This window comes from Loa loa (genome assembly GCF_000183805.2).
Source record: "Loa loa unplaced genomic scaffold supercont3.203, whole genome shotgun sequence".
Taxonomy (NCBI): Eukaryota; Metazoa; Nematoda; class Chromadorea; order Rhabditida; family Onchocercidae; genus Loa; species Loa loa.
Window position 1 is genome coordinate 88,972 of NW_018108383.1, and position 12,272 is coordinate 101,243.

The 12,272-nt window shown below is 24.4% G+C and overlaps 2 protein-coding genes across 2 annotated transcripts; one reads left to right on the forward strand and one right to left on the reverse strand.

The window, feature by feature from the left end:
- Nucleotides 1-7,727: 7,727 nt before the first annotated feature.
- LOAG_08602 (hypothetical protein) lies at nucleotides 7,728-9,727 on the forward strand (the record flags this gene model as incomplete). Its single annotated transcript, XM_020447736.1, has 4 exons — nucleotides 7,728-7,795; nucleotides 7,956-8,032; nucleotides 9,169-9,301; nucleotides 9,598-9,727. The coding sequence occupies 4 exons, from the start codon at nucleotides 7,728-7,730 to the stop codon at nucleotides 9,725-9,727; spliced, it is 408 nt and encodes a 135-aa protein (XP_020302066.1).
- Nucleotides 9,728-10,875: 1,148 nt separating this feature from the next.
- On the reverse strand, nucleotides 10,876-11,166 carry LOAG_08603 (hypothetical protein; the record flags this gene model as incomplete). The annotated part of the gene is made up of 1 exon (XM_003144133.2): nucleotides 10,876-11,166. One exon carries the CDS (start codon nucleotides 11,164-11,166, stop codon nucleotides 10,876-10,878), a length of 291 nt encoding a protein of 96 aa, XP_003144181.2.
- Between the last annotated feature and the right edge of the window lie 1,106 nt (nucleotides 11,167-12,272).

Consider the following 12,272-nt stretch of genomic DNA (forward strand, 5'->3'; position numbering starts at 1 on the left):
CAATAGATAATAATAATAATAATAATAATAATAATAATAATAATAATAATAATAATAATAATAATAATAATAATAGCAATAATAATAATAGCAGTAATGAAATAATAATAATGATAATAATGATAATAATAAATAATAATAGTGACCACCACTATCAACAATAAGTTAGATCCCTTTCATATTCAAAAACTGATTATAATGCTAATAAAAAATAATTATGAATATTGAAGATTTAAAAATGAGGAAATTCGATTAAAGCAACTTTCTTTCTTACTACAATTTTGGAATCATTAGGACTTTTCCATTTGTCTTTTACATTCTTTTTTAAATTGCAAATGTTTATAATATTTTATGAATTTGAATGCAAAATTTGGATGAAATTTTTGCTGTTTGACTTATTTTGCAAATTTATCTAAAGGCGCAATTGATAATCTTAGAAGAATTTTTGTTTTGAGTGAAAAATACATTCATTAAAAGATCGCGAAGGTATAAGGAATGACCAATAAGCAACAGGTCAAATGTGAAAGGTGAAAGTTGAAAAGATGAGGATGGTTTAAAATTGCAATAATAAATTAAAAAGAAAAATTATGTAAAATTTGTTCGAAACGATTGAAAATTTTCTCACAAACTTCATTATATTTCATTTCCAAACATTTCAATCCATCAAATGATTATTTTCTAAATATGTTAATTGATATTTATCGAGTAATTCAATTTTGAGTTTGTGAAAATACTACGACAACTATGTCTATTAATAGCATTTAATATAATTTCAAATTCAATTTCACTAAATTATGTGGATGAAATAAAAGAATAATGAAGTAGTTAATTACTAATATCTTATTTACTATTAGAGAGATAAAACAATGGAAGAAATGATATTCCATATCGTTTTATGACTTTAACCTATATTTTGTACTTTTTTGATTAATTTAAAGAAAGATGGTAAAATATTCCTGCCCTAACAATACTTTTCGGATATTGCGGAAATCAATTTGCATGAAATTTAATTTTTATGATTTTTTTAAAAATTCAAAAAATTTTTTTAAAAAAAATTTATTTTTTTTTATAAATTGCATTTACTTCCATGTTTTGGAACATGCATTTTGAAAGTAATTAGCAATTAATGTAATTAACAACTTCAATTCATTCCAACTAAATGAATTGTTCATTTAATCTAACTGTTGAAGTAAATATATGCGTCAAACATTGTTGTAAATTTCGAAAAAACTTTTCCATTTTTCTTAAAAAAAAATCAATTTTATCCTATGAAAGATTAATGATCACAAAAAAGGAAAGAAAAGAAAGAGCATTATAAATAATAAAAGCTGGAAAATGACAAATGACAAATGACCGAATTTCATTTTAACTATTGCTGCAACTTATTTTGCTATCTAAAAAAGGATGAAAACTTTTCGGCATTTCCTAAAATTATAATTCATAATAAGCATATTGGTGTGAATTTAATTCAATTATGCAAATTATCATCCTAACCAAACTTTTGTTTTTCGCCCACTACAATGTGCATACATCAATTCGTTGTAAATTTTAATTAATTATTAAACACTATTATTTGATAATTACTTTTGAAATTACTTTAATTAAACGTATGATCGTTAAAAAAATCATACTCCAATTAATTCGAGCATATTTTTTTGTTTTATATTCCATTATAGCTTCATGAAAAGAAATATATGAATCCATGCTGATATTCACGTTCAATTGAAAAAAATTTCATGAAATTTAAAAGAAATTTATCACTTTCAAAAAGCTGAATACGACATTCTTTTAAATTTGCGAATCACAACTGAAATTAAATATTTGCATGATTGATTAATTTATGCAAAAAAAAAAACAACTCAATTACAACCATTTTTGGATAATAATTTAAATTTGATGATTTGAATGCAAACTAAACCAATAAACGAGAAAAAAAATTGAATATATTTCACCAAATATAACAAGTAATTAATTATTTATTTATATTTAAAAATTGGTAAATACTTTTGAATTTATCTTCTTTCCAATCCAAAATATCAAAGTGACAAGTTGACAAACTTTTTTTTGATACAAATCATATTGCAGCATCACGAATATTATGCTACAGCTGTATGAGCCCATATCTGGAGCATCAATATATGTACATATCACATTTATATCGACGACCAATGTCTTTCACACCAAAATGTGACCAGTCCAGGCATGTCATTTTTTTTTTTGGAAAATTGAAATAATTGATTACATCCAAAACTGGAAACATATATATAATTCCTTTTTTAACAGTGCAAAAATAATCTTTTTTCAGATCTTTTTTTTAATTTGATTTGAAAATTTAATTCCAATTTACAATTTTTAATTTGATTTTTAAAACTATGAAATTATTTGATATTAAGTCTTTGTCTTCAAAAAAACTTCCTTTTTTGAATATCTTTATTTTTGGCACAAACCTTTCCTTCAGCATTTCAAAATTGCCTGAACGACAGCTTTTAATAATTCAACAACAAATAAAACTGTATGTGTTTTAAGTGTTCAATAAAAGCTCAACAGAAAGTTCTGTTATTTATCAAATTAATTTGCTTAATTTATAACAGAAATCAAATTTCTCTCAACAACATATTTAAATTTTTAAATTCCAATTTTCGTATTGTTTTGGACCAATTACGAAATACTTTCACTTGTCGAAAATTTTAAAATTCTTAAGAGAATAGAATGAATAACTCTATTTTATCTTCCTCATATTTGATCATTTTTAATTGATCGGATAAATATTTATTCTATCTTTGCATGCATATCTTTTCAAAAAATATTATTTTTTAACAAGTAATTGAAAGCTTTTAACACTCGTGACTAATAATTAGCAAAGTATAAACACCTGACAGGTGAAATTGCTTCAGATGTCATTCAGAATAAATTGAAATTTATTCACAAATAATTTGTTGTGAACACTTTTTTTTGAGTGCTGTTTTTGTTTATTATCTTCTTTTACTCATTTTTAAACTTTTCTTTTTGTTTTGGGATAAAAATTTTAAGTGAGATGTTTTTTTTTGAAACTAAAAATTGAAAAACGAATTTTTTTTGAAATTAAAATTTTAATTCTTTCCATTTTGGATTTCCTTTTTCTTTATTTTAACAATTTGATTAAACTGTCTAATAAGAAGATAGATGGTGTGAGAAGCTTTTGTTATTTTATTTTATGCAAAGATTATCTTTCAAAAGCATAGTAAGCGAAACCTCCTAAAGTTCCATACATTATTTAAGACTCTAAATAAACTCTAATATTTTGTAGTGGATATAGTGGTCAAGCTGAACTGACCATTTATCATTCTGGAATATTAATTTTAGATATTAGAGATTTTGATTTAATCCAATCAGAGATAAATTAAATGCTATTCAAGATGCAACCTATTACCAAATAAATTTATTGTTAAGTGTTTTAAGACAAGCTAATATTTATCAATTTCCTTATCATAATTCATTTGATAGCTATTTCAAATATTGTTTTGATTTCTGATATCAGGCATTAAATTGCTACAATATTCATTTCATATCAGAATTCAGATGCAACTACCAAAATTACTACGCAGTATTTAATCAGTTATCAGTTGTTAATTATTATTATACATTTCAGTTCTGCAGTGAAGTAATCTAATCTAAGGCTAATTATCAGACAGCTCAATGAAATTTGCTTATCTTCTTTTCTTTTGATTACTTTCGATGAAAAAAAATCACTCTATCACTGAGTTTCATCGAATAAAATTACTTATCATTGTTAAATCTACAATTAAACTAAAAATACCAGCAGTATAATTACGCCATGATATACTTTCATGCTTTGTCAAATGCAAAAACTCCACTTTGAATCATTTAATTACTTCCCATTTATTTCATTTCGAAAATAAATAAACGCAATAAGTATGAATGTGAAAAAATTTTTCTAATCTTTCAAAATTTCATAATTGTAAATCAAAGATCAAACAAAATCGAAATCAAATTTGATTAAATGAAAATGAGAAAAAAATCAAAGTCTTATAATTTTTTTTTCTTAAATTACAACAAAGGCATTTTGTAAAGTAAATGGATAAACTGATCTTTTAATTTCAATCAGTTTGTATAAATTTTACATCCATTGAATTGATAAAAGTGGTGCAAGATCATTTTAAAAAATATCTATCAATATTGGAATTCCAAAATTATATTGCTTTTTCTGTTAGTTGAAATTTTTTAAAAATTAAAATTCAAAAAATGAAAAAGTTCTTTCTTGGATTTTTGCCAACTTATCAAAGGAAATTTACATAATTTCCTTTTTTGTTTTCCTTTAATCATTTTTTTAATTTACGTTCTCCAATATTTAATTACGTAAGCCTTGAAACGTAGTAGCAAAAGTCACTAGGATCTAGGCCAATGCCAAATAACAATAATTTATTATGCAGCCAGGAAATGGGCCTAATAAAAAGTAAATTGTATCAGGAACAGGGAAGGGACAGCGAGCCTAATAAAAAATTAGGCTATATCAGTAATATTTAGTAATATCTCAGTTACTTTAATAGATTCTATTTAAAATTTTTTCGGTCCACAAGACCAGTCTGCTCATTTTGTTTACATGCTCAGATGCTAAACATATTATAATAGCCATGCCTTCTTAAAAAGTTTATAATATTTCAAATAAGACGGTGGTTTGTCCTAAATTTATAATTTATCTCCAAATAAGGCTCTTTCATTGTTTCATTTTCTGGATAGAGGCTTGCTATGGCTTGTTAAGAGATGTGCTAATTCCTTATTATACGTTATAATCAGCCTAATTTAAACAATACAACAAAGTTATTTGTTAAAATTTGAAGAGGAAAAGAGAAGTCAAAGAAAAAAGTGGATATCGATAATTTTTGTGCTGTTAATTAAATAAAAGAGTAAATAAATAATTAACAATAACTTATCATAATCATGACAAGGTTCTCTAATATTATGATTTTTAGGACAAAGATGACATTTGTCTAGGAAAGTCTTCAATCTTAGCTTGGCTTCATCCAATTCTAGTAATTTAAAATTGCTCATTGATAAACATTGCATCCCAATTACAATAATTCACCTTAACAGATTGCCATCAAAATTAAGCACTGATTTACTAATTAATTCAAGAAATGTTACAATTAATTAGCAAAGTAAGCGATGCATTCTCAAAACAAAATCTATTTTAGCATCAAATTTTCAACATTAATAGACTTTAAATCGTGCAAAAGAATTAAATTAAATTTTGATTTTGCAAATTGTCTTTTTTCGACTTTTACTTTTGCATTGAAATGAAAGAAATCGAAATGTAATCTTTGAGTTATTAATGGAAAAGGACAAAAAAGAAGATTTTAATCAAAATTTTTCCCTCAAAAATTTCTCAATTTATTGTTTTTCTTTCCTTTAAATAGACTTGAAAAGATGACTTACAAATTGCATGCATCAGTGCAAATTTATTGAAAATACATGAAAAAAGAGAAAATGGAAAAGTTTCAATTTTAAAAATTTCGTAAATTTTAAGATGCAAACTAAATTTGCATAACATTTTTTTTTTAAATCGCAAAATTTTGACATGCAAATTTGTTTACTTTGTTAAAATTCAAACGTTTATCGATAAAAAGAATAATTGAGTTTTTTTCTTTTTTTTTTCTCATCATAACAATAAAATGGGCAAAAAAAGATCATTTGAAAGATAAATAGTTGACAGCAAAGAAAAGCTATGATGAATGTTTGCAAAAACAAAAAAATTTGTAATTTTTTTCTTTGCAAAATTTCAGACTTCATTTTTTAAGTATATTATTTTGGAAAAAGTACAATTTTTTCTGGAAAAAAATTTTAAATCTGATAAATTTAATGATAACTAATAATATTACTATAAAGAATTCGATAAAATTCATATTATTCCATATGAAAATATTGAAAAATTTTAGACACTTTCGTTAAAATTTATTTGTAAATAATTTGACTCAATTAATCAACCTTATCAATGGTTGGACTTGATCTCTGATCAAATCGAAATTAGAATAGAAAGACTACAACAATCAAACCGAGTTTAAACATAAATCAAAAAAATTTTTTTTTTCAACTTTAATTACTCTGATAAAATGCAAAAAAAAGGAACAACCAATTTGTAAAAATTGAATTTGTTTACTGTTTTTTTGGCTTACATAAAGAAATAGTTTATGTAGAAATATTAATATGCTGAATGGAATAAGCTATTCATTTGAATTTTGAAACAATAACTAGCTTTTTGATTTATTTAAAATTTGTTCAAAGGAATCATTTATCATTTATTATTTGATAAGTTAAATTTTAATAGTAATGGATCACATTTTCCTTCGAATACTAAAAATTTTATTATCCAATAAATTATATATAAATACTTTGAAGCTTTTTTTTCCTTTTCCTTTTTTTTAGAAAATATTAATGCCAAAAAGGAAAGAAATAATATTTGTCGTGTGAATTTCTGAGCACATTTTCACATTACAACATTTGATTCAATTTCGATTCAATTCAATTTAAAAAATTCCTCCATCAATTTGGACAATTCGTTATAGCGGCCTCATTCTCGAGCGTTCTCGACCAATGACTCTTTTAGACATAATATCGATATTTTCATTATTAAGTTATTTCAAATTGTATTACAACAGCTTCTATTTTCCATTTATGCAATAGTCTTGCAGATATAGTAGGGATGCCAAGCTAATACCAAAAAAAAAAAAGGCCTAATTTGTCGCATTCACACACATACAACTTTAACCAGTTAGAACTGCACCGGAAAAAACTGCAAGAAATATGAAACTTGCTAAAATTTACCATTATTATTTGACTAGGCCAAAACTTTTTTTACAAATATGTTGGGTTTCAAAAATTTGCAAAAAAAAGTTTACAATTAAAAATTAAACATAAAATGTTTAAAATTTTAAAAATGATAAAGAAGGAACTTTTCAATTTTAAAACTTAAAGATTAAATATTTTTGAATCATTTCACCAATAGAAATTATTTACTTCTTTCTCTTTTATTAATTTTCTTGCTAAAATTTGTCATGTAAATGGTTTAACTCAACCAATCAATCTTATCAATGATTCGATTTAATTTTTGATTTAACTTCTAATTTGACTGATCCAAAATCAGTACTTGACTGATCAAAAATCAGTACCTGATCAAAAACCAAATCCAACCATTAATAAATATTGGATCAGATCAAAAATCAAATCTAATCATTGATGAAACTGAACGATTTAAAAATTTTAATATTTGCTTAAAAATTTAACAATCATTGTCTTGTTAAACAATTTGACGTTTAAATGATTATAACCGTTGGATAGTTTTTGGTCTTTTTTTTGGTAAATAGAAATATGCCATAAAGATAAAAATGTTATAGGAAGAACATTTATTTGATAGAAAATATGCAAAATATCCTCTTCTTGTATGAATTTTAAAAGTGAACGAATTGAAAATTTGAATATTGACTTTACAATTTCAATTTATTATTACAAAATTTTTAATATTGTATCATTTTAAAAAAATGCACTCGTATTGCTGTTGTATATTTCACTGCAAAAGTTATAATAGGCAAATTATTCTATAAGTTAAAATTTGATTTTAATTTTATTTTTCATTGCTTGTTGCCATCTTTTTTTCCAAATACTGTTTTTTTTACTCGTAATACTATTATATTATTTTATCAAAATATACAAAAATAAAGAGAAAAAGCAAAGAAATGGAAAATAACCGGGTGATATTGGAAATTACACCGGGCAATAATTCAATTCCTGATAAGGGAAATCAGTTATCATATACATGATTTATTTCGTACGATATAAATTTCAAAATGGTTGTCAAATATTTGTAATCGTAAAATTGGGATGAGAACAATTTTTTTTTCATTGATAAAATTTTGTTTTCCTGTTTTTTCAAAAGATTATAATTTTAATTTTATAATTTTCAGTTTTGATGGTCGCTTCCTGAATTGGAAAAATTGTTCCGACTTATGTGTGATATTGAAAATAAACGATCGTCTTGGAGGTAAAAGGAAAAAACAAAATAAAATAAATTCAATCACTTCAAGAATAATTTCAAAAAAAAAAGCGACCAATCCTTGCAAATTTATTAATGTGCTTTAAATGTAGAAAAAAAATCAATCTATTAACTAGATGTTAATTAAACTATTAATTTACGAAAACCTTTAAAATTTCATAAACCAATGATTAATTCGATAATTCAGAAAGAAAAAAAAAACATCCTTAAATGATGAATTGAGCATAGTTTGGATATGTGTATATGGAATTCCCAATAGGATTAAATAAAATGGAAAGACTATGTTAGAAAGATTTTCCAATAACGGAAGAGAAATCGGAATGGAGCATTCAATCATAGCTGATGGTTAAATAAAATCGAAATATTCCAAAATGGACAAATTTTTGAATGTTTAAGTATAAGAAGCAAAAAAAAAGTTCATTTTAAAAAGATAAAAAAAATTAAAATTATCAAAGAAATATTTGGCAACAAATCATTGATTAAATACAATTTTTATAATGTGAATTACCGGGAGCAATTAATTATCAACATATTTATTGATTATTAGAATTGCTAGGATTATCGATTTAATGTTAGTTACCATATATTGATTGTTTAAATAAATTTTCCGGATAAAAGTCATGAAAATATTTCACCCGATCAATATTAATGGTAACTGGAACACTTAACAATTCAAATCAAATGATATATATATATACATACGTATATATATTTATATTCATTTATTTTTTTATTTATTTATTTATTTACTTATTTATTAAGCTAATATGCTGCAATAAATTTTCAATTAACCTAATGCATTCGAGAATATTTACACTGATATATGTTATCAGTAATAAGTTTAACAATTAGTTCACGAATAAGATAATTCGACCATTAATGACCTATTTGAAATTACAATATAGCATAGAAAATGATAAAATTTTAAATATTCTTATCAAATTTTTTTTTCAATCCTTGAAAAAAAAATGCTTGAATGATTCGATTAAAATCAAATTGTAATAAACGTAACCCAATAAGTTATGTAAAAATAAAAATTTGTAAACTACGACAACTTAAAGTATAACTTAAACTATAATATGTTTTTTTTCTTTTTTAAATTTAACAATAAAATTTAATTTCAGGACGTCGACGTGAAGGTTATTTACGTGGTTGTATGTCCGATATAATACACTATAATCAAACATTGAGTGCACTTGGTGCAACAAATGCATGCACTCTTGTTAGGCTACGTGATTTATTCATATCTACTGAAAGGTTAAATAATTTATTATCATCATTTTTGAATTTCAATTATTCCTATTTGTATAATTCCATTTCTTTAATAATTATTAAAATTCATATATGTTAGCTGATAGTTTAACTAATTGGTTAATTAATTAATAGGTCAAGTATTCGCGAATTATCATTATCGATTAATTTTTTTAATAGTAATATTTTAAATTGTTTACTTTTTCCAAATATTTTCGATAAAATTTTCAAGAATATTCATTATTAAATAATCATATTGTTAGAGTTTTTTTCTTGTTCGATCGATCAATTCATTCTTTCAGGTATTTATTCGAAAGTTCCGATCAAGTACAATTATGTGCATGTCATCAAGATCTCTGCAATACAGCGCCTTCGACAATTTCCATTCATCTTTTAATAGTTTTGATATATTTTTTATTCATATTTTTGTGATTTTTGCTCAATATTCAAAATTTTTTCATTTCAAGGAACAAACAAAAGAAGCAAACGTTACATGCGTGAAATTGTTGAAGTAAATTTCGAAATTCTTGAAATTTTATAATTAGAATCACTGTCATCAAGTTTACTGAATGTTGGAATTTGTCAAATTTTGTCAAATAAATTTTATTCATTTTTTTTCTAATTTATATTTCATTTCATATTGATTTGCTACTTCTCCTAATAATTTATTAATGAATGATTGATTGATTGGTCAATTGATCGATTAATCAGTAATTTTTTTAATATTTGTTGACATACCATTTACATATTGAAAGAAAAAATGAAATTCAACAGCTATATTAAATTTAGTAAAATTCAATGCAAAGAAAAAGAAACACCAAATTTTTGCAAGGATTAAGTTTTGTGAAAATCTGCACAAATGGTTCAATAATTAAATTTTATATATGATAATTTACGTTTGGATTTATGATATTATAGACTTGAAACAGTTCCTATTTGTATTTTTTTCTCAAACTAAAAAATCAAAGAATTATTTTATTTTGTTCATTGTTAATTGATCTATGTATGAAATTTTGAAATATTATTTCGATGAAAATTATATCTTCTCGATTAATTCATGAATATTTCAGGATTCCCATCCAGTGCTATTACCCAATCTTTTCTTCTTCTTTTTTTTGTCATGTTTTCAACAGAAAGAATTTGCAAAATTCTAAAAACACATTGAAAATATGAATTATTTAAATCCTCCAAAATTGTTGCAATATCTTACATGCTTATGTAAACTAAATAATTCAAAATGCATTTACAAGAAATGCGCAAATTGCAATTAATGACAATTATCAGTTAGTTTGAACAAAAACCAATCAATATTGCGATCCGATAATGTTACTCAACTTAGGATATAAATTAAACTATCTATAATATTTGATAATTTGGAATGAAATTTAACTATAAACATGCTGTTGAAAAACCTCTTATTAAATGATAATTTTCATGGTAAATTATTAACGAAATCATTTTTTACAATTTGATTAAACAAGCCGAAATATCTATCACAAAATTGTCTAAGATAATTTTGATTCAGATGTGATTGATTGAAAATTATTGATAAGTTAAATTGTTTGGATGCTTAGGAACGATCACAATGACTGATAACTTGTCATATACAGCATATCAGCACTCGGAATATATTGCATGGATTGGTTTGTATTATAAGCAAAATTAAATCCTGGTGCAGTTGCTACTGCTAATTGATTATTGTATGTTGTAGCAAGATTACTCGTTTCCTGAACAGCTGATGACATTGACATTGACGGATTCAGAAGCATCTGTGAACACTGTTGACGTTGTCGTTGTTGTTGTTGTTGTTGCTGTTGTTGTTGTTGTTGTTGATGATGCTTGATATCGCATAAGCCATCATCACTGGACATATCAGAATCTTCCTTTCGTTCACCAGATGCACTACTAAAATTTGACAAATATAAATTTTATAAACTTCTAATCAAAATCTTTAACAAACAATCAATTTTTATCTTCCTAATAAGAAGTGGAAAGTAAAAATTTGCAATATGCTAGGTTTGCTTAATGTCGTTAGTTCTTTTGAAAGTTCAGTTAGTTGGACCATAATTAAACGATTTTTTGAAGGACTGTCTTATTTTGTAAGTGATATGTCTTTAATTAAATTCAACTTCAGTTCAATATTGGCAAACCAAAGTTGCAAACATGATAAGGACGAAATGATAATTTTGTTTTTACTTGGCTAGTATTTGTGAGGCTAGACACAATGCTATTAATTAAAGAATAATTAAAATCAATTATTACATGGAAACAATCTGCTTGTTTGTAAATTATAAATCAGTTTCAAAGTTTCACTATATTCCTAACTTTTTTGATATAATTAAATATGATAATGGCAAACTGTTATTTCATTTCATTTTTATTAGCTAAATATTATATTTATTGGAAAAACAAAGAACCAATAACAGTATATTATTTGATATCAAAGCAATTAATTAGATCATTGAATAATTCATATACTATTGTTTATACAATGAAGTAATTAATGTTATATATAATAAATAGCATAAGTACTGGTAATATAACGTAGTAATAATGTAAGTTAACAGCTGATTACGTCTATTTGTTTTTTTTCGCAGTGTTACCTAAATATGTTATCAAAAATTAATTATTCAAATTTTGTTGACAAATTCCTCATAATTATATTATTTTGAATTGGAAAGTCTATGATCGGTATCAGTTTGAAAGGGTTGGATTCTTTTCCGTGGATCCAGACAGTACGCCTTATACGGTATGATTGACCTTATTTACTAAATTTCGTTGCACATATATGTCAACTGGTAAAGGCGAAAAACTTTCATTTCTTTGGTTAGGGTTTCTTTGTGTATTTTAAGATCACAAATTTATTAGTTGTTTTGCATGCGAAAATATTCAGTCCGTGAATTTAGTATTGTTATGTTAGGTATCAGACGGTATACTAGATTATAATTCAAATAACTGGCCACATTCTATAGAAATG